At 45.5% G+C, this 23,696-nt stretch overlaps 1 protein-coding gene across 2 annotated transcripts in view; it reads right to left on the reverse strand.

Annotated features, from left to right (window-relative positions):
* Positions 1–23,696, reverse strand: part of Dgkg (diacylglycerol kinase gamma) — a 190,404-nt gene that overhangs the window by 148,407 nt on the left and 18,301 nt on the right. For both annotated transcript variants that reach the window (XM_021184692.3, XM_021184691.3), the window contains exon 2: positions 6,534–6,768. In XM_021184692.3, coding sequence (XP_021040351.1) covers positions 6,534–6,600 — 67 coding nt within the window. In that variant the 5' untranslated portion in view covers positions 6,601–6,768. The remainder of the gene's footprint in view (positions 1–6,533; positions 6,769–23,696) is intronic.

Raw genomic sequence — 23,696 nt, forward strand, 5'->3', positions numbered from 1 at the left:
GCCATTTCTTTTCAGGAGATTTTTCTTTCCATGAGGAAGGAGTGGTTACAGTAAGAGGCATCCTAGAAACAACCCTTGTCTTATTTCAGGAATTATTGTGGGCCTAAGAGTGCAGCCGCAGCAAAGACCTCCCTTGCCAAACCCTGCGTCATAGTGCCAGCACACACTCAGAGGATGTGAAGTTGCATTTCTGAGTATAGTGAATAGGGCCATGTCTACCATGCTGTCAACAGTTCCCATTAGTTGTGGGTTGGTCAGAAGATGTGCCTTGTGCTAGTAACTGCAACGGTGACAGTTACTGATGCAACAATTATTCCTATGTTAGAGAAGGGGAAACAAAAGTTTGTTAAACTTGAGTGATTCTGTCAAGGGTACACAGAGCAAGAGTGTGTTCCTCTTGGTTTTTTTTTTTTTTTTATCTGTTTAACTTATCTGAGTGATTATGTCATGGCTGTCTGCTTCATCCAGTAGATGAACGCTAAGTCAGGAGATATGACCCTTTAAAAGTCTAGGACTGTGGCTTTGAAATCTAGATGCATGTTAGGGTCAACTGGGAAATTCCTATATGTGCCAAAACCTGGTTTCAAGATCTGTTAACCCATCAGGATGCTCAGCAAAAAAATATATTGGAGAGTTTCCTAATTTATTAAAATATAAGCTGTGTGAGGTAAGGACCATTGTTCTGCCTTCTGGCTATGTTCCTAGAAGAGAGGGCTACCTTGAGAAGTAACTGGTCTTGTTGGACAATTATTGAAAATAAAAGCCCACAACTATGGCAAGCCTGAAGTTGCTATGTGTGCAGCAGACAACATCCATTGTTTAAGGGGCCAGTACCAAAGAACTCTACCCAGCAAATCAAATTATCCAGCTGCTTGGCAAGGCTGGACTAAGTTCTGTATAAACAGACTGGCTAGGCCCTGAGCAGACAGATCCACTCTAAGTCGGGTGTGTAGATGATACAACTGCTTTAAGAAAAATTTCAAACCATGATTATTCTTTGTGTTTTGTGAGCTAAGAAACCTGGGACCTAAACTAAACATCTATTCCTAGCATTGAAGAAAAGTTAAAGACTATTTAAAAGACAAGAAATTGGCTCTGTTTCCAGAGCATTGGCTATGAGGCTGTGGGGCCAGGATGCTCTCTGTGAGAGCAAGCCGACCAACCAGAGACTTGTGTTGACAGCAGAAAATCAGCCTCACTACCTGGACCAGAACCCCAACGTTTATAGGCTGTCTTTTATCTGTGAACACTATGGTTAAACTTGGAACCAGAGCCCCAAAGTTTATAGGCTATCTTCTAGCTGTGAACACTATGGTTACACTTGGAATTGACCATGAGTCAACATTTCAAAAGTGAATCTGAAAACCCAACTACAGAAGTGAAATTCAAAGGTGCCAAACTGGGATCCGGGGGGAAACTGTAGATCTAGACCAAGGCCCATGATGACACCAGTTACCATCATATTGGATGCCCTCATCTTGGGTGAACCAACCTCCAGCAATGCCCAGTTGATGGGCTAACAGTTCAGGCTCACCCCTCACAACCTAGAAAAGACCATGAGGTGGAGGCCAGGAGGATAAATACTAAAACAACTGTAGGTAATTCCTGATTGAGGAGTGGCAGTACTGGGGGACACCAAGAGAAGGCTGGGATGTACAAATAGTCCTTGCAATTCTTCCAAGGAGCCAAGAACAACCAAAGCAGGGTTTTCTGCAGGGGCTGGAAGAGGGAAGATGTTACCATAGTAATTCCAGTGCAAGGAGCCTATACAGTCACTTCACTGAGGAGGAATCAGACCACAGCGCAGGCTGAGAGACATGCAGGGAAGGCTGGTGGTGGGCCACTGACTTGTTTTTTCACACATGTTCTCCCAACTGTACCTCCCTACCCATTCACAGTTTGTTCCCAGCATGCAGCCCATAGACCAGAATAAAGCAGATGTTCAATGAAGTCTTATTGAAGGAATGATAACTGGAAAAGCAATCAGTTGGAGAGATCATGCCTGTCCCATGTGTCCTATATTCGGGGGGTGGGGGGTGGTGAGAATCCAGGTTCTCAACCTTGGTTGCGTATTAAAATCATATGGGATGCTTTAGAAAATACCAATGACTAGGTCCCACACCTACAGATTATAATTGAATAGTCATTAGCCTAGGCAGAGAACTGGCACTATTCGGAGCCTTCCATATGATTTGGATGCATAGCCAAGACAGAGGCTGGCTGAAGCAGATCAGGTCTACCACTTCCAGGATCCTGTGGAAGTGATAGCTCAGCCGCAGAGCAGCACATAATACAAGAGTTAGAGAGTTTACAGAGAAGCAAAGAGAATTTTAACTGCTGTGAGAAAACTGTCAGAGGATGCTAAGCTTCCTGTTGCATCATGACCGATCTGAATGACTGATGTAACTCACTCATGCGTTTGCATTGCTAGCAACATCCCCACTTTTCCCCTACGTAGCTTGGGCTCACAGACAAGTGAAGGTGCAGAAATGGAGCAGGCGACCTCTACCTTCTTGTAACCCAAAGAGTGGTCCCTGGACCGACAGCATCATCTGCAAGCTTGTGAAGAATGCACAGGTTTGGTGCAACACCAGCCTGCTGGGTCAGAATCTGCATTTGAACAGCTGTCTAGATGCAAGGGCTACTAAACTCTTATTATCATTATTCCAAAGACATTTCTCCCTAGCCACACATTCTCTGAGACTATGTAGGCAGATTCTTGATCATTACAGAGGAAAAAGAGTCCAGCTGAGCTCAACGAGATGTAGGTGAGAAGACAGCCAGCTCCTCCCTTCTAAGTCAGAAGCAAGTAGACGCTACCTTCTGCAGGGCAGGACTGTGCGAGCATTTGATGATGTCATGCCCCCCCGCCCCCATGCTCTGTATTCCAGACTGGCCTGAAATCAGCTATGTCTTCCAGACTGGCATTCATCTTGCTATCTTCCTGTAGCCACTTCCTGAGAGACAGGGCTACAGTTGGCTTTTATTTTGTAATAAAAATTTCTTAACAGCACAGTAGCTTCTCGATAACCACTCTTCATGGTTGCCTCACAGTGAACTTACTCTCAAGCACAGACATGTGTTCCTGTGTGGTTGACTTCAGGTATAGACCCAAATCAATGTTTCCAGGAGCAGTTTTTAGATAGTGTCTCCTACCAGAAGGCCTCCAGAGAAGGTGTGAGTTTACATAACACAAGTGGAGAACACCTCTTCCCTAGCCCCACCCGTGAAAGAGCTCGGTTCCTGGGCTGTGTCCTTCATCATTTTGCTATTGTAAGGCTCCTGCTTATGTGGTTATGAGAGAGTGGTTGCTATGGCAATGCGATCTGACTGAACAACACAATACATCTAAAACCAGTGAAGTGACTTTCTCAAGGTTTCCTCTAAGGATTAATCATTTTTCCAAGAATTTTATCTTTTTTCCCCCTTTCCTGTTATAACGACATCAGAGCACCTCACCCAGCATCCCCTGCTGGGATTACAGGTGTGCATCAACATTCCCCACTCATCCTGCACTCTGTTTGTTTGTTTGTTTGTTTTGTTTGTTTGTTTTGTTTGTTTTGAGACAGGGTTTCTCTGTGCAGCCCTGACTGTCCTGGAACTCACTCTGTAGACCAGACTGGCATTGGACTCACAGAGATTCCCCTGCCTCTGCCTCCTGAGTGCTGGAATTAAAGGCGTGTGCCACCACACCCGGCTTCCTGGGCTCTTCTTTAACCTGGCTATTTTTCTGGTTCTTCTGTCTCCTGACTCTTTCCTTCTGGGATCCCTAGTCCCAAACTTCTGCCTTCTTCTCTCTCCTAACTCTAATCTCTAAAGAGCCTTTATTCTTTCATTCCCCTCCCCCAGCTGCTGTTTCTATAGATCCCCAAGTCAGAGCTGCAGCCTAACCCGTGTTCCCACTCGTACCGTTATGTACAGCACATCTCTCAGAAGAATCCCGACAAGGGGTCCTGGCTGGCCTTCTAGTTCTTTCTCCAACTCCTCCCACATTCTACAAGGCTCCCAGGCTGTGTCTAAGTGAAAGAATTGCATAGGGCATCCCTGCAGGACAGGGCCGAGCCTTGCAAAGCCAGCGCCAGCCTTCTTAAGACCTGCCACACAGAGATATGATTGAGTGCCATCTCTCACTTGGTGAGGACAGGAGCTGCCTCTTCCTCTTTGTTGGATGTGTAAGTAGGTGGGCCATTGCCACCTTTATCCTCAGTATCCCCAACTGTCCCCACCAGCTCTGGGATCTCCTGTTTGACACACTCAGAGCTCAGTCTTTGTGGCACCTCCAGTTGGCTTCTTTTTGCTCTATATGTGTGGATTGATAACATCCCTGTCACAACTTCCTTCAAACCAGCTTTAATTCCCCACTCTAATCTTCCTTAGCTCAGGCGAGATTTCACTGCCTGACTCCTGGCCTAGCAGCTGCAAACTGCTCTATAGACAGCCTCCAGATTCTAGGCTCTGTGACACCCCAACTTGTCCTGTGGCCCACAATTGACATGAAAGGGTTGATGCTAGCCCATCCCTCCACCCCACCTCATCCTTCTATTCCTCCCCAGCTCAGACTTCTGCCTCCCTCTCTATTCACCTCATTCATCTGGACCCTCTGGCCTTACTTAGAGGTCACTCAAGTAGATTCTCTCCTATGTCTTCAGTTTGGCTCCTGCTCATATGCTGAAGGTCCCACGCCTTATCATCTTAACATGGGACCTGATATAGGAAGACTGTAGACCTAAGCAGTTAAGATGAGGTCATGCTGGAGTGGATACTTCTAATTCTTTATACTGTATCCTTATAAAAGGGGCAAATGTGTATGTTTGCGTGCGCGCGCTCATGTGCACGTGAGCACACCCCCCCCTGCTCCACCCCACCTCCTGCATACCATGGGAGGAGACTAAGGGAGAACATGATTATCAACAAGCCATGGGCACAGCCCAGGAGAGGCCATTCCTTTTAGCCCACAGAAGAGCCAACTTGCCAATGCCTTAATTTCGGACTCAGGGCCTCCACAGCTTGGAGATAATCAGTTTTTGTTGTTTAATCACCCACTCTGTGGTACAATTGTCTACCATGCCACTATCCCCTCTTGCAGTTCCCCATGCCTTTATATGCACTGTTAGCCAGTGGTACCAGAGAGCACTGTGCTTCCGCTGTCTCTGAGCTGTGTTCTGCTTGTCTCTTGAGTACAGAGCTGACTCCTGAACAGAATTCTTCACCATACAGGATAGTGCTCACCTTTATGCTTTTTTTTCACCTCTTGGAGAACAGGTTTAGTTAAATTGAATTTACCCTTGTTCCCAGTCAGCACTGCAGTTTCTATAAACCTACTGAGGTTACAGAAGAGACCAGGGACCCATAATACCAGCACCAAAACTGACCAGTACACTATGGGGCGCTGGTTCATCTTGGGGAGCAAGTCAGTGGGCTTGAATAAGAATGCAGGGTGTGTCTACTTTTTGTGTGTATGACCATGTGTGCGTGTGTGTGTGTGTGTGTGTGTGTGTGTGTGTGCGTGTGTGTGTGTGTGCTTCCTCAGTCACACTCTTTATATTTTTAAGTCTAAGTCTGTCACTGAACCTGGAGCTTGCTGATTCATCCAGACTGGCTGGCCAGCAGGTTCCAGAATCTTCCTTTATCTCTCTTTCCAGTGCTGGGATGTCAGGCATCTGCCACAGAATCTGAATTTTCTTTCTTTTCTTTTTTCACAGGGTGCTAGGGACCCAAAATCAGGTCCTCTTGCTGAGCAGGCAGCGGCACCTTACAGCCTAAGTTATCACCCAGCCTCCGCTCCTCTCCTCTCCTCTCAAGGGAGGATGTGGTGGCTTAGGAGTCACCGGTGAGAGCTGTGATACCACAGGGCCAAGAAGCAGAGGGAGCACTTGGTGGGTCCCTGACTTATGCAGATGAGGCTCTGCCTCAGCCCAAGCACATTCCTATCACCATTCAGGGTTGGGGTGGCCTGTGGGAGACACATCTCATGCGTCTCGTAGTGAACGATGTGACCTGATTCTGAAAGCGTTCCTGGGCACGGCAGAAGGGAAACTAAGAGTCGAGGCCTTCCTAGGACAAAGTCCAAAAAGAGGCATAAACTAAGGGTTCAGCCTCTGATATCAAAACACGTGAGTGGGGCGAAGTCACTGTTGGTGGAACAAGCTCACCACGCACCTGTTGTCTTGTAAAATTACGCTTAAAGGAGCAACCGGCTGGGAATCCACTCATGATACTGTCAGGTGGGAAATACGTGCCTGGGAAGAAAGGGGCAGAACTCAGCCAAATACAGCTGTGGGTGCCATAGTGCTTGCTGAGCCCACGGTGGGTTTATAACCTGCCGTATTTTCTCCAGTGTGTACGCCAAATTCTCCGTCGAGCATAAAAGTGGTTGCATCTTTATATCTATGCAAACATTAATTCTGTGTTTATAAAGCAATTATATCCAACAGGCCTCTTTCTCCATGGCTTTACAGTAACTCTGCCCTCCAAGAATTAAGTCCCTAACAGAGATGAAACCCTCCCTTGGGTCTGTGAATGCCAGCACTTACATTCAGAGTATTTCTGGAGTTGATCAAATTCTTCTGATGAGAGAGAGACCCATTGTTCTTCGCTCATCTTTCAGCTGAGTGTGATTGCCTTGAGACACAGATGGAGTTCTGGTCACCAGCGAGAAGCGGGGCCCAGCTCAGGGCCACACCTCTCGGCAGCTGGCGAAGGACTTCCGCTACTCCTCAGGTAACATTCCTGCTGCGGTCCAGGCCAATCCTGAAATGCTGGCAATTCCTAAGTGAAAGCACAAAGGCCGTTGTAAATGAGTTGCCAGGGGAAAAACAAACCATAACATGGTCTCTGTTGCAAGACAGCAATGATTCTGTGTTTCTTGGGGGTGTGGTCTACCTTCTGAGAGATCTGGAGAGGGCCCAGAAGCCAGCACGTGGCAGCCCTGCTCCACTTCTGGCTGAATGTCAGACTGGCCCACTGACAGGATCTCCATACTTCTCACACCGGGGAAGCTGAACCATCTTCCACAAAGGAGGTGTTAGGTTCCCAGAGGCACGCAAAGAAAATACCCCTGGCTTTAGATGCCCCCAGAATCCTACTGGAACAGGAACCCGGTTAGTTGATTTGAAAGGGGAGCCTTCTCTCCCTTATTGATGTCCAGGTCCTACCACATGGCTTCTAAGTTTGAGCTGTGGGCTGCTGTGGAAATTCAGATCAGCCCTTGGCTGGTGGCCTCTAGTGCGAGAGAAGTTCTCAGAGCTCAGAGCTACTAAGAGGATTTTGGGGGAGGGTCTGTCAGCCTCGGGGTGCAGGTGCTAGGAGGATGGACAAGGGCACAGAAGCCATTCCTCCTAACCTTTCATATCATAGTATGTTTCATTAAATCAGTTTTGTGAGTGATAAAATTAGCCTAGCAGGCCAGGATCGGCATATAAAGAATGAAGCAGATTAGCATGGAGCGGAATAATGTTGAAAGTAGAAGCACCGTCACTGTAGCAAGCTGTTTCAGGCGACTTTCCCTTACCGTATACCTCTGCGTGCACGTGCACACATTTGCATGCTTTTATTCTGGGTCAAAGATAGAAACAAGTTGGTAAACCTTTGGCATAAAAGGAAGAGATGTAAAGAAGCCATAAGCTGAGTTTTAATAGAGTCTGAACTCTGGGTCTGACTTCAAGGATGTTCTCTGTATGTGTGTGTGTGTGTGTGTGTGTGTGCGCCCGCACGCGCACAAGGTGGAGTGAGGCTTTAGCAATGCTGAAAGGAGGTCCCAGAAGGGAGACATGTATAGGATTCTTTACAACAGTGTGTAGTCATGGCTGGTGCAGGTCTGCCTGGTAGGGATGAATTATACCAAAGCACTGAGATTCTAGCTCCACAAGAAAGGGCTGTGGGGTGAGCCTGTGGTAGGGAGTGAGATGTTTGCTTTTCTGGAAGCCTTCATAGTGGTCTCTCTTCTAAGAAGGCCAGGTCTCCTCCTTAACCTGCATGCAGCCTGGATTTGTTGTCAACGTCTTCTTAAGGTCACGAGTTGTCAACCCACAGGTCCTTCCCACTTCTCCCTAGCTCTGATCTCTTTCTATACAGCTTGTTTCCTGGCAGGAAGCCCTCCCCCTTGAGCCTCTTATGTCTTTCTGAGAGTTCCCACCCTGTCTCCTTCATCTTCTTTTGCCATCTCTGAGCACTGGTGCTTCTCCTCAGCCCACGTCTGTTCCCCGTAGAACTTCATCCCTTCACAGCTTCTGTGACTCCCTAGCATTGAGCCCTGTCCTCAATCTGGATCTGAGAATTCAGAGATCTTCAGGTCCTGCACGTGGCTACGACTCTTTAGCCACCCTTGGAGACTCCTATATGTCCCAAAGTACCATAGCCCAGCACCTGCTGGTCCCCTCAAGCTTCTCACCCAGAAGAGCCACAGGCTGAGGCCCAGTGGAAGCTTTCCACCTCCCTCCTGCCTAACCCAGCAGCAGTCCTGGACTGTGCCGTCCATCCCATGCTCTCTCCTGTCTACCACACAGTCCTCCGCCCAACCCCGGCCCACTCATCTCTTCCTGCTGGTCTCCTTGCGTTGAATTTTGCTCTCTCTCTCCTAGTCTGCTCCTTCTCATGGCCAGCCAGATCACATCTCTCCTGCTCACGGAATTCTTCAGTTGTATTGCCTTTTCATTATTATTATGATTATTATTATCATTTTTTTGGTGACCTCTTTCTCTATGACCTAGTCCCGGATGATCATTTAGTCAAAAGCAAGCAATGACTTTTGGCATTGTCGTTTAACACACACTAGGGGATTGAACAGTTACCGATGCTTCTCTTAACAGACACTCATTTCACACTGTGTCATGTGTTTTAACACACGACCTAGCCGAGTCCTTACATGAGCATGTATGTTAAGAACTGTCATATTCACGCTATAATAGACTCAATATACCCAAGAGATTATAGTGGAACCTGAAAATTCCTGTGGCCTGGTAACAGTCTAGTGTTCATACTGCACTAGCTCAATATGTTTCACACTTATCGTAGTAAAGGCTGTATATATATATAAAGATTCGTTATAGTGTCAGTGATAGGAAAGCATAGCACACAGTCACGTCCAGTACACAATGCTCTGTCGATAGAGATAATTAATGACTGTGCTACTGGGGAGGCTACTTAAGTAACTAGCCTGCACTATTCAGCTTTGTGTCTGTGCTCTCTGCAATGTCCGCACAATGATGAAACTGTCTAAGATCCGAGTCCTCAGAACAAGTCCCCATAATTAAGTGACAGGCGACTGTGTTGCTGTCTCTATTTAATGGATGAGGAAATTGAAACCAAGTGCTTAGTAAATAGGGTGAAGAGGAAGACAGGCGCCACAGACGACTGTTTAAGAACGCCTCTACGAGCCGTTTGTGGCAGCCCATGCCTAGAACCCCAGCATCCGGAGGCTAAGGGAGGAGTGTGAGCATGAGGCTAGTCTGGGCTATCTACAGCAAAGCCCTGTCTCAAACAACAGAGAACAGAAAACAAAGCAACATCTCCGTGGCTTAAATACTCTACACACCTCAGAAGCAGGGACTCCAAAGAGGGCTCAGAGACACACAGCAGGCTAGAAAAAGCTGACAGCAAACCAGACGGCAAGGAACCTGACTCCTGGCTCTGCCTCCCATTAATTATTTTTTTATAGACAGTTTTCTCGTTTCTTGAGTTCTTTTTTTTTCTTTTTGCAAATGAGAATAACTGTGGGGGAAAAAGAATGTATGTGGTGTTATGGTTGGGTCAACATACATACACCACCCCCTTTCAGTACAATGACCTGCAGAGGCAGTGATATTCAATAAAAAATGATTGTTCTCGCACACGCTTTGAAAGGTAGGGTGAATGCTGGGGCTGCAAGGTTTGAGTCGGGGTGGGGCAGGCGGGCTGCAGAGCTGACTCAGCACTTGCCGCCAACCCTGGCAACTCTGATGAGAGAGCTAACACTCCGCTGCCCTCCTGCCTCCCACAGATGCCTCTGCACATACACATCATTAATAAATCAACACAAATAAGTATAAAAAAATAAAGGAAGTTTGCGTGGAGGTATCTTTCATAGCAAATAATAGTGCTCTCAGAAGTCATAGGATACTAGAGAAAATTCAGGGCCAGGCCAGATGTGTGGGACCCCTCTTTCTTATGCATTTCTGGTCTGGGTGGCCATAGAAAACCCACCCTCCTCTCCTCGCCCAACCACCCACATTCCTCTAGGTTGTCTACCAGAACTAGATGGTAAAACCCTACTGCTGAAGTCACATACTTTGGTTGAAGGACATAAAGAAATCAAGCTAGAGCTGAGCCAGGGGCTTCTTTTCAGCTGCCTAGCTCCCATGGTGCGAGGAAGGGCAATGCAGGCCTCCATGGGAGAACTGTCTCCGAAAGTCCTAGTGTTGTATGGATTCCACAAACACACTGCTAGGCCAGGTGTGCCCAGCGACACAGTACTGCCCACAGCTCGTAGGGTGGGAAATAATCACTTCCTGATTGGACTTTAGGCTTGATTCAGAGGAGAGAATTCATGCCCAGTATTATAAACCTGGTCAAAATCCCATGGCTGAGGAGGTCAGGTCTTGTGGGAAGGAATCTCCTCTTATTGTTGTGTGAAATTAACATGCTGTCAAGCTGCCTTCTAAATTGTCATGTTGATACTGTAAGTTAGCAGTAGCTGAAGGAGCTACTGTCAGGTAACGGCTGCTGAGGGAGAGAGTGTCTTCTACTTCACTGGGGTTTCCTGGCAAGTTGCCCATGGTCCAGTAAATAACCCTCCACCTACCCTCACTCAAACAACTCTAATTAAACTCAGTGGTCATTAAAAAAAAAAAGTCATGAAAGTAAGAGGAGACTTGTTGGTATGCAGGGTTCCAAGGGGCACAGGAAGAGATATGACAGGGTGATGTAGCCAAAATGAATCTTGTAAACAAATGTGTGAAATTGTCAATGAATAAATAAACACATAAAGCTAAAGTTCTTTACTTGTTGCCAGCGCAACCTTAGCAGGATGGCATAGGGATCAGCCGGCAGCAGTTGGGAGAAGGTTTCTAGTGTGCCTCAGGTTTCTGAACTTGACCTCATCCTGCTCCAGGCTATTGTAATCTTGTAACTGCTCATCAAAATTTTATACACTGGTTTCAGCACCCATGGATGAGTCTTGACTAGGTGATTATGATGATAATGACTTCATCATTTAATCATTCATGTTATATTAATCAACAGTCTATAGTAGGAAGAACTTATTTATATTAATGTATATATTTGTATATGCTATATAGTAAATAGACTATAGTGCATATTAGTATGAATAAATGTAACATATATAAATATATTTGTATAAGTAGTAAATTGTTATACATTAAGTATGAATGTACATTGAATTAGGAAATAAACATTTTAATTATAGTCATAGGTACTTATTTCTCTCTGGGTTATAAAACACTGCTGTTTGGATTCTCAAATTGTCCCACATTTGAACAGTGGGAGCTCATTGCAAACGGTTCCGGTGTTTAAATATATAGCTGCGTTCTTTGAGTATGATTTTAGTTTCTGGTGCCATAAACTTTTCTGGTTCATCTTGGTTTCATCAGCCCTGGTTCTCCATGGAGCCCTGATTCCTTTAAGTGGAAGATGTTTGAAAGCAAGGTTTGGACAGTAAGTATGTTCATTGACCTTCGTCATTGTTTCCCCATTTCATCAAAGGCAGAGCTGATAGATACATGCATGTCTGTCCATTTGTCTGTCTGTCCTGGTTAGTTTTTTCAAGTCAACTTGACATGTTGACTTGAAAGGAAAGGGAATATCAGTTAAGAAAATGTCAGTACGACCATGGAGAGGACAGGGAGAGTAAAGTGAATATATATATATATATATATATATATATATATATATATAGTTACTTAGTAGTCACCACAGCACCACAGATTATTGTTTGCCCATGCATTTATTTCACACCTAGAAGGAAAATATTTTAAAATGTCTGTTCCATGTCAAAGGAATCTTTTTAATAGTTGTAGTTTAATATACTTTATTGTCAATAAGTAACGTATTAAGGAAAAAGAGAAGAAAAAGATCAGCACCAGCATGCCTGTGGGGCATCTTCTTGATTAAGAACTGATGTCGAAGGGCTCACTGCAGGCTCTCTGCCACAGAGCGAATGATCCTAGGATGTGTAAGAAAGCCAGCTGAGCAAGCCACGGGGAGCAAGCCAGTGAGCAGCACCCCCCCCCCCCCCCACCGTCTGCATCAACTCCTGCCTCCAGGTCCCTGCCCTGACGTCCCTCAGTGGCAGGGTGTGGCCTGAGAGTTGTCAGATGAAATAAACCCTTTCTCCCCCACGTTGCTTTTGGTCATGGTGTTTTATCATAGCACTAGAACCCCTGACTAAGATGGAAATTGGTACCAGATTTATGGGGTCTTTGTGACAGATCTGACCATTTGTTTTTGGCAAGACTGTGAGAGGAGTTTGAAACTTTGAGCTGGAAAAGCCACTGAGTGCTCAGTGCTTAAGGAGCTAGTGTGGGAGCTTGGGAGCTCAGCAGTGTGGAAAGAAAGGAAAATGGTTGAGGCCCGGCTTGTGAGGTTGCAGAGGAAACCAGACTCTTACCAGGGTCATTCATTAGATTTTTAAAAAAAATATTAGTTTAATCTAATTTTGTTTGTATGGGTGTTTTGTCTAAATGTCTGTGTACCCCATACATGCTGTGCCCAGGGACTCCAGAGAGGGTGTGGCTTTCCCTGAGACTGGAGTTATGAGCTGCCCTGTGGGTGGTGGGTCTTCTGGAAGAGAGAGCAGTGTTCTGAACTGCTAAGGCAGCTCTCCAGCCTTGCCCCCTTCACCCCTCCTGCTGCCGCGGGATGTTTTGAATAAGAATTGTGGTTCTGTTCAGCTAGGGTTGAAGAGTCAGCTGTGATGAACAACAAATCAACACCAGTGGGGGGTGGGGAGGATCCACTTTAATGGAGGAATTGATAACTGTCACCTGGAGCGGAGGAATCAGCATGGCTGAGAAGAGACAGGCATCACTGAGGTGAGACCTTCTGGGACTCTTCCCTCGGGATTAGCACACAGACACTGTGGTGCAGGGTGGCCAAGGCTGCATCCCATGCTGACAACCAAACTTAGTAGCATGTAAGGATGACCTGGTTTGGAGGTCATGGAGAGCAGCTGAAGCTTGGCACTGTATGGCAGGGCTGGAGTTCCTGAGGTCAAGCAAGAGCCTTGGTGAAGGTGCAGACTCAATTGCAGTGAAGATCTCAAAGTAATGGTGATGCCAGTACCATAGCTCCGGAACGGACAGCAGCAGCTCCGGAATGGACAGCAGCAGCTCCGGAACGGACAGCAGCAGCTCTGGAATGGACAGCAGCAGCTACGGAACGGAGCTGGCTCTTTGAACCTATGAGATAAGCAACGTGTGCTCTGGTGGGCAGAGAGGTGGTAGAGCTGCCCAGGCTCCTTAGAGCCCAGAGGATCAAGAGTGGTGCCCAGGTGTCAAGCACTGAAGGTTTTACATGGTTGGAATTTGGTTTTGCTTTGCTTTGATTGCAACTGTGCCTCAGTTTTCTCCTGGCATGAGACATGTGTAACTTATTTTTGATTTTATAGGTATCCACAAGTAAGAGACTTCGGAATTTTAGAGAGTTTGTTTTTTTCTCTAAAGAAGCTGAACTTCGAAAGAATATAGGACATTTAAGATTATACTATGGATTATATTATAAGACTGATATTAATAGAAGATCTTGAGGGTTAGCAAGAAGGGAAAGGTTGTGGTTGAATACTGTGTGTGACACTGTTCTGCTGTGTGACACTGGTAAGGGGTTAATCGCCTGGTTTATCTGTTGTCAACTGGCATAATCTAGAGTTATCTGGCAAGGGATCCTCAACTGAGAGAAATGTCATTGGTGTGTAGGAAGCCGGGGGGGGGGGGCATTTTCTTGTATTTCCTAGGTTGTAGAAGAAAGCAGGGTGAGCAAGCCATGATGAGCGAGCCAGTAAGCAGAGTTCCTTCGTTGCTTCTGCATCAATCAGTCCCTGCCTCTTGATTCTTGCCCTGAGATCCTGCCCTGACCGGGTGGAGTGAGAGTTATGAGGTGAAACAAACCCTTTCTCCTCGTTCCTCCTGGTCACGGTGCTTCATTCCAGCAACAGAAACTCTAACGAAGGCGGCACCCGTCTGCCTACCATTGAAGTCACACTCAGGCCTCCAACTCTGGGATCACACGGTCCTTCCATTTGTAGCCTTCTTTTATCTAAGACTTTAAGATTTTTCCCAATGGAATTTGTTTCCATCATCTAAAGTACACTAACTTGTTAAGTTTTAAAACACAGAAGCAATCTTTGTGGAATTGCTAGGTCTCGCCTCTGTGGAAAACAGGGCTCATGACTTGTCTTTTGTTTTTGTTTGTTTGTTTTGTTTTGTTTTGTTTTGTTTTGTTTTTTGAGACAGGGTTTCTCTGTGTAGCCCTGGCTGTCCTGGAACTCACTTTGTAGACCAGGCTGGCCTCGAACTCAGAAATCCACCTGCCTCTGCCTCCCAAGTGCTGGGATTAAAGGCGTGCGCCGTCACCACCACCTGGCGCTTCTTTTGTTTTTAACCAAACAAATCTCAAAAAATAGTTTTCCAAAATGGCTCTGAGCGAACCTGCCCCATCTCCACTACTTTCTGTCTGTCTTTGTCATTCCCTGTTTCTTTCCCAAGGAATCTTCTTTGGGCGGGGCAGGGGATGGGGGTGGGGGTTGTTCTAAGGGCTAAACTATATAAAGTGCACCCGGAGAAGCCTGGCACCTTGATTCTGTCTGCTCTGTTCCTGCCCATCTCTCCCTCATCCAATTTCCACCTCCGTAAGTATTTCTCCTTTACCTTCTTACTTATTTATTTTTTTGTGGGTTTAACTTTGCACAAGAGAGCAAGTTCGGAGATGTCTCATTTCCCCTTCTGACACAAAGGTTAGCCAGCACACTAGAGACTGTGGTCTGCACGTTGTGTTCACATAACGGTGTATCCTATGAATCACCCAGAATGTCTTTAAAGAGAGCTTCCTCATTTAGAACCTGTGTGCCTAAAACTCTTCAGAGGACTCTCTCAACATCCAAGACAAAGGGCCAACCTTGGAGTTCCAGAAGGCCCAGGAACCCATGAGAGCTACTCCCTGGCATTTTCATAAGTACGCTTCAGTCAAATCCACTTTTTGTTACTTCCTGCCCTAGGCAAATGCCAGGGACACAATAGCACCTCCTAAACACAGGTTACTGGATCGACAGGTCAGACCTTTCTCTGCTTTCCTTGGAAAACCTTTCGTTACTTCCTTCCCATAGCAAACCAGTACTTGTCTGTCCAGTCCCAGTTTAAAAGGTCACTTATTCTCTAGAGCATTTTGAATCTCTTTCAACAGGTTATTCACTCTCTCGGTTGTTTGCCATGGGAGACTGTGTTTTTATATCATAGGGGAACATGGGCCCATGTGGAGATACACAGCCGAACAGCTCGTTACCACCCAGGTTGTCTGTAGAATGGTGCAGACATGCACAGAGAATTATAAGAGTGAAGGAGGCTCACAGGTTCAGAAGTGTCCTGAAGGAGCCAATGCCTCTGTCTAAGGTGAAGGGAAGACATATTTACTGTAATGACAAGTGTTCGTGTTCTTGCTCTGGTTGCTCCGCTATGGCTGAGAACCTTGCTGCAGGGTGGAAGGCACTTCCATGTTAGCGCTCGCCTCTAGGATGGATCCCACAGAATGCCCCCCACACCTACCCCATGCCCTCTGCTCTTTGACAGGCCACAACTAGTTCACAATGGGCTGCTTCTCTCCATCAGGGTTCACTGCTCTCCCAGCACCAGCCCGGCCATTTCTCATCGACGCTGCATTCTGGGGAAATAGTCTTGTTCGACAGAATAAAATTTAGTAGGGTTTTCTAAATAAAACTCAGATTGCATATTGTCTGCCTTGGATGGAAGCAGTATTTTATGTCATTGAAGCTATGCCACTCTGAGCAATTGTTTCTGCTCCTGGGGCCTCGGTTTCCTTGTCTATAAAATGAGGGGGTGGGAATAATGGTTTCTAACACGCATTCTCGCTCTGCCATTTTGTATACTGGTTCAAACTCTATTTGTTCTGTACAGATGTCAGCATGGGATTTATAAGTCAAAAGGAGATGGCAATTCAACGCGTATTGAATTGCACCCCAGGTCTCTCTATTCACTGGAATGAATCAGCCATACCCAATTACTCAGGAACAAATACCTCTTCATCTCTCTTTCACTCTCCAAAAAACATCAGTGCATGGATATGCCATCACTTTGGGGGGGCTTACTTATATGAATCTGATGGGATATAACGAAGCCATAATGAGCCCATTTTTATAAGGGAAAAATGACTAGAGAGATAAGAATTTTTCTTTCTTCTCAGACTCTGAACAAGGTCAGATTTTGACGACGTCCTCCATTCTAGCTTTTTATCTTGTTATTTTACCTTCAACCTTGACTCCTCCATGGCTGTCTTAGTTAGGTTTTTCTCCTGCTGTGATAGAACGTCATAAACCAAAATCAACTTGGCAAGGAAAGAGTTTATTTTATTTCATAGCTTGTCATCCATCATACAGGGAAGTCAGGCCAGGGACTCCAGGCAGGAACCTGGAGGCAAAAACTGATGCAGAGGCCATGGAGGAGTGCTGCTTACAGACTTGCTCCTCATGGCTGTTCAGCCTGCTTTCTTATTGAACCCAGGACCACCAGTCCAGGGATGGTACCAACCACAGTAGGCTAGGCCCTCCCACATCAATCAGCAATCAAGAAAATGCCCCATAGTCTTGCCCACAGACCAATCTGCTGTGGACATTTTCTTAACTGAGGTTCCCACTCCCAAAATGACTCTAGCTTGAGACAAGTTGACATAAAAATTAGCTAGTATATTAGCAATTCAGTTCAAATAGCTAGTTTAAGAAGGTCCCTTAGAATGCTCAACCCAGGATGAGAATAGCATCTTTGTCCTTCATCAGCACCAGGAGTTTTTGTCTACTACAGTGCTTACCACATTGGATGAAATGAAACAAATATCTCTACCCTGCAAGAGTTTGAACTCCTTCAGGGAGGCAAAAAGAACCACCTGTTCACTTCAAGAGTAAAATTGTTTATAATTTCACTTAGGAGTTACTGACCTTGTAATAAAAATATGCATCCATACATAGTTTTATATTAAAATAATGAGCTATAGACTTGCAAAGTTATTTGTTAGGCTTACCTTGATAATACGTATCAAGGTAGCTATATATGTATCAGGTTGTATGTATCAAGATGAGTAGTTGAATTGCCACTATTGGTCACAGATTGGTGTCACCCACTAACCACTTGTCCTGATATTTTAGAGCCTTTGAAGTCTAGACTGTGCCTGTGACCTACTTGAACCACAAAGATATTGAAACAACATTGTGACTATCAGGTTGAAGCTTTGACCAGAGCCAGTGCCTTCCATTTGTCTTATTGAGGTTTCCAAACCTCCTTGGAAGAAGTTCAGTCACACCTGGTCGGAGATAGCCCATAGAGACCACATGGGAAGACCACAGGGCAGGGCGAGGATTACCATCACACAGAGAACCAAGGAAGCCAGATGACGATGAAATCTGAAGACTCCAGTCACATCACTCACTGAATCACAAAAGCTGTCTTAGCCGTGGTGCTGAGCATGTCAGGAGAGATGCCATCTTGGATTCTATAGCTTTAACATGAACTGCATGGGGCAAAGACAACTGGTTCCTGCTATACCTTGCCTACATTCCCAGTTCATATTATTATGTGGATTAGTAAAGTGACTGTTGAGCCACTAAGTTTTGGGGTAGTTAGTTGCACAGTCACAGATAACCAAAGAGCTCTACAAGTATTTCTGGATGAAAATATCCCATGTATCTTCTCGGTATAGATTTGCATGGTTCATCTCAAACTGCAACTAGTTTGTGTCTTAAAACCTACTCACTGGAAAATCGTAGACTAAAAGTAACTTTGATGCAAATGTCACCACACACAGTAGGGCTAACTGATTCACCTTCTCTGACTAAATGATACCTATGAAGCCAAGGGAGCTATAATTCCTAATTTAAAAGCAACCATATGAGTAGCTGAAAGCCACAAACAACTCAGAACAGAACTGACATTGAAATGATACCAGTGTGGTCTTCCCTTGCTCACAGGGTTTGAGGCATGTGCCAGTGTGGGGGCAGGAGCTCTGGAGCCTTTAGACCAAGCTAACTTCACAGATAATTGAATTAGAGCCACCAGGGAACTTAGTACTGAACTAATTTGAGTTCATGAATAACAAATATGAGTAATATCTAAGAATTCATTTAGTAGTGCATCAACATAGAGCCCCAACACACAAACACACACACACACACACACACACATTTTGGAATTGCATGCTACTCACAAAAATCCAGCCTGAACTTCTTCCATTTGAGGATCATGTTGCATTCATTATATTTGTAGCATCAAGTAAAATGTGACATCTTGAGTATGGACCTGTCGACCTGAACCAAGTTGCCCAGGGGCAGGGTGGGATCCTAGGGCTGGGCTGGTTTCCAGCAGAGCTTTTTATTGACGGGGGCTTTTGGGTGGAAGTTGAGACTCCCAGGGGCTCCCTTTGAGAGTGTGTGTACCCCAAAGGCATCACAGTTTAAGGGCTTGTTTTTAATTTATTTGTGAATCTGTTCAACAAATCATTTTAACAACAAATGATAATAGCTGCAGCCCCAGGACTAGCCTACTGCACACTCTCTGCCTTTCTCATTCCATCTGTAGTCGTCACGAAGCCCTGCACAAATGCCGTTTTTATGCCTGTTTCAGAGCTGTGGAGACCAACCAGAGTTCTCCCTCTAGTGAGTGACAGGACAGAACCTAGTCTGCTTACTTCAAGGTTCACCATCTCTCCTTTCTACCTCTGGGTGAATAGGTTTTGGGAACCGAGCAGCTGGCCATGTGCAAGGTGCTGATGCCATCAATCAAGCCATGTTCAGAGATCTGTAACCGCATCTCCAAATGGAGAGGTAAACCAGAGGTGAGACCTCAGCAGGCTTCCAGGGGGCTGCTACTAGTAAGGAGGAAAAACTACAGTACACATGACCATAAAAATGCAGTAGGATGCAAAATGTGCAGGAGGTGGGTGGGCAAAACATGAGATGCTAACACAGCCCTTGCATCTTGTCCTGGCAGGGAAACCTTGGGTAGGGTCATGAATAGAAGCCACCTCAGGGAAAATTCTTCTCTAGATTCATATCTGGTGTCAAGGGAATCTTGTGTCCAAAGTGTCAAACATAAATCTGATCTTGGATCTAGAGATGTCAAACACCAAGCCTTGGCTCACAACTCTGTGATTTGAAACAAGTTATTCATAATTTCAAGATAGGCAAAACAGTAAGATTGATGTGTTTACAGGGTGTCAGTTTCATAGAGCTTGAGTTACAAGCAAGTTCTGCATCGATGGTTCTCAAAGTGTGGTCCCTACACCCACAGCAACAGCACTGTGGTGTGTTGTTCCAATGGAAACTCATTGGAAAAGAGAATCGGTGGGACTTAAAGGCCTTGAGAAATTCTGTGTCTTAGCAACATGTAGGTCTGTAAGCACTGCTTTCTACTGATGCAGTGGGCAGGGGTAAGAGGAAAAGCGGGGATGCCTGGCACTAGTACTTCTCCTAAGGGCCCTGGGCAGATAGCCTGAGTCTCCCATGTCAGTCACATTTTCCTGAGGGAGGAAAACATTACTGGAAGTCCAGGGCTTCTAGATGGCCTGAAACCTGTCATTCTGCTATGCTTCTAAAATTCTCACTATGACTTGTATTATCTGTAGAAATTCCCTTCTTCTCCTATCTACATTTGTTTTTAATATGCCTTCTGTGACACTTTATGACAAATATGTCACCTAGGGAGGTCACAGATTAGATAATAATGACTTCTTACTACAAAGTGAATAGACAAAAAACCTTCAAAGAGTCCCCAGAAGGCGAGAGAAATGGCAGCTCCATCAACTCTGGCAGCTCACTCATATGTGAGAAACACAACTGTTAAGGAAGAAACATCAAAAAAAAAAAATGTGAGCCTAAAGCACGAGGCTTCAGTAGGTAGAAAAGGAGATGGGGTTGTAAAAGCAGCAGGCAGCATGGTGTGATGTGCTGTGTGCACTGTGTGCACTGCGTGTGCTACGTGCATTGTGTGCAGTGCGTAAGGTGCGTGGAGTGTACTGTGTGTAAGGTGCTATGCGAGTGTCTGGGTTACAGCAGCAATTATACCAGAGCCATTCATATCTGGAGGAGTCGGCTGGGCTCCACAGATCAGGAGGAATTTTCGGTTGGTCCAGTACCACTCTCCATTGTGTGGACGCCTCGAGTTCACCCTACCTCCCCTCTGCCTTCTTGCCCTTCTGTTGTCTCCATTCCTCTTCCTTTTCTCCTCTATTTTCAGTTCCCCACATCAACAGAAACAAATGACAACTGTTTATGTAGTCTATCGATTCTATATTAATAGCTTCAAGACAATCTTATCAGGTGATCTTTACCTTGTGGTCAGTGGAGTGGTTTGATCAAACCTGCTTCTGTCTGGACACAAAGTTGTTCACACACCCCCCGCCCCCCGCATCTATACTGCTTCTCACATCTACAGACGTTATGATTGGCTTCCTTAGACCGTAAGCTGCCTGGAGATGGATCTTCTGGCACAGCCCAGAAGCCCAAGATTTTGTTAACAAGATATAAAAAGGCGTTTCTTCTCTGAGCATCTTGGTAGAGCCAACAATGGACAGTCATGCAGGATTGATTCAGCACCATGGACAAGAAAACTCAGCGATGCCACCTCTCCTCCTACCCCATAAACCACATCCCTGTCTGGCTCAGTCTAGACACCCAAAGGTACCTAGAAATACCTTTATTGTATGCCAGGCCGTCCTAAACAGTTTGCACATTGCATTTGGTTGAGTGCATGCAACCATCCTCTGAGAGTGACACGAGCATGCTCATTTTAAACATGGGAAAACGAACCCCATCATATCGGTGCCATTTTATAATCCCAGCGTTTGGAAAACTGAGGCAGGAAAATCATGTTCAAGGCCAGTCCAGGTTCTATTGTGATCTCCAGGCTAGCCTGCGTTAAACAATGAGGTCTTATCTCTAAAACCAAAGCCAACCAACCAACCAGACAAATGAAAAGATGGCAGCACTAAAGCTCAGATGTTAGAAATGCCAGGTCAGGTCATGCAGCTGGTAATTGATGTATCCAAGGCTCTGAAGTCCATGAGATCTGACCCTGGGGCTGCTCTTTGCCACTATGTCATGCAACAAAAAGATAACAGGCCACTGATGTCACATGGTAGTGCTCCACAGGAGACAGCCATCAATAACATGCAAACGTATAGACAAGAAATTTAGATATTGCCATTAGAATAAACTACAAAATAAAAAGTGCTTCTCAGGTGATTCGTGAATCCCCTTTCAAAACGACAGCTGCAAGTGGGAAGGACGAACGTATTTACCCCTTAACTAGAGAGGGGGCTGAAGTGTGTCTTGGAGCTTTTGGCTCTTAATTTAAGTAGTTGAGCAGTTAGTTCCATTCTCTAGGCTTCAAGCTGCTCATCTGATAATGTCAGAGAGTGAATGAAATAATATTTAAAACACCTCTCAACAGTAACTTCACTCTCCTGGGATGTTAGTCACAATCTTGATGCCACCGTCTTAGGCTGGGAAGGCCATTCATTTTGTATTCATTTAAAATATACTTCATTGAGCAGAGACATGGCAACAAGATATTATGGTCACCTATCCAACTGTTTTAGTCAGGGTTTCTATTCCTGCACAAACATCATGACCAAGAAGCAAGTTGGGGAGGAAAGGGTTTATTCGGCTTACACTTCCATGCTGCTGTTCATCACCAAAGGAAGTCAGGACTGGAACTTAAACAGGTCAGAAAGCAGGAGCTGATGCAGAAGCCATGGAGGGATGTTCTTTACTGGCTTACCTCCTCTGGCTTGCTCAGCCTGCTCTCTTATAGAACCCAAGACTACCAGCCCAGGGATGGTCCCACCCACAAGGGGCCTTTCCCCCTTGATCACTAATTGAGAAAATGCCTTACAGTTGGATCTCATGGAGGCATTTCCTCAACTGAAGCTCCTTTCTCTGTGATAACTCCAGCTGTGTCAAGTTGACACAAAAATAGCCAGTACACCAACTGTCAACAATTAAACAATTGCTTAACAAGTAAAGGTAATAAATAGCTTTGTTGAGAAAAAAGTAAGAAAACTACTACTGCTGATGTAGAGGTATATTAGCCAAATAGGACAGCCAGCTCTAGCCCCAAAGATGAATTTTCGCAAGATTTAGTTCTGTGGGCTTATCTTAAAGTATACAGGTGACAATAACGGCACAACCGCTGCAAGGTTTCACACCAAGGATATTTGTGGCGGTGTTGTTTACAGTAGCCAAATTTCCAACAATGGGAAGCCGGCCATCTCAGGGTGACAAGCACGTTTGTTAAATACCCTGACATCACTGAAAAGCCTGCTCTAAAGATGCATGGAGAAGAACCTCATATAAACTCCGAGCCAGCAAGCAAAAGTTATTTAAAATATTAAACTAAAAACAGTCTCAGGACTGACTGGAGTCCCACATGGAAAGAAACATTTGCTCCCCACCTTGTTCCCTTGTGCCTGGGAAGGTTCTGGCTCCCAGTCCACTGCTTGCCTAACCTTTGCTTCAGCTGAGGAGGGACCTCCTTGTCTCAGACCATGCCTCCTCCTGGGCAGTGCTGCTGTGGAGGTTTGGGCTGTTGCTATGTATTGTAATGCTAATTTCTAGGCCTATGAGTGAAGTCTGAGGGTTACCAGCTTTTGCTGTGCAAACCTTATTCCTTAATTTAAAACTATTGGTTAAATAAAATTGGCTATAGCCAGTTGCTGGAGGGATTAGAGGTAGGTGGGTTTTCAGTTACTGGGTTGCAGGTGAAGAAGAGAGGAGAGACCAGGAGGAGGAGGAAGAATGAGAAGAGGAGGAAGCCACCATGAGGGGAGATGGACCATGAGCACATGGCCAGGAGAAACAGCACATATCTGTGGTACACCACTGGGGAGGCAGCCAGGCCAGCAGTTAGAGGAGTAGATTAGGAGTTATTCCCCAGTAATTGTCAAAGCCAAACAAGATAACCATACTCTGAGACTCATTTATTTGTAATCTAGTCAGGGATAAGTTTAAATTGGTTGCACTACACAGCACACATGCAATTGCTGACTGATACAAAGCTGTGTTGTATGAAGGTCTGGGCCATCTTCTCAATGGGAATAATGCCAGCTTCTCCCTTAGCCAGCCCCCCCTCCACCCCCCCCCCCGTGTGTGTGTGTGTGTGTGTGTGTGTGTGTGTGCATGAAGGCCAGAGGTCAACACCAAGTGATTCTTCAGCCACTCTCCTTTTTATTTTTGGGACAAGATGTCTTATTGAACCTGGAGTATAATAATTTAGCAAGCCCCAGAGATCTTCTTGTCCCAACTTCCTCAGAGCTGGATTACAGGTACTGTTTATTTTTCTTTTGAGTGACAGAATCCAAACTCATGACCTTATTCTTATGCAGCAAGCACTTTGCTGACAACCATCTCCCCAGCCCACCCCAGAGCATTCCTGAGTGAAGCTGTTATGTTTCTGTCTGAAGACCTCCACCTAAGGGTCGGTATCAATCTCATC

The sequence above is a fragment of the Mus caroli genome, unplaced genomic scaffold (genome assembly GCF_978045245.1).
Source record: "Mus caroli unplaced genomic scaffold, Mus_caroli_1 scaffold_17, whole genome shotgun sequence".
Lineage (NCBI taxonomy): Eukaryota > Metazoa > Chordata > Mammalia > Rodentia > Muridae > Mus > Mus caroli.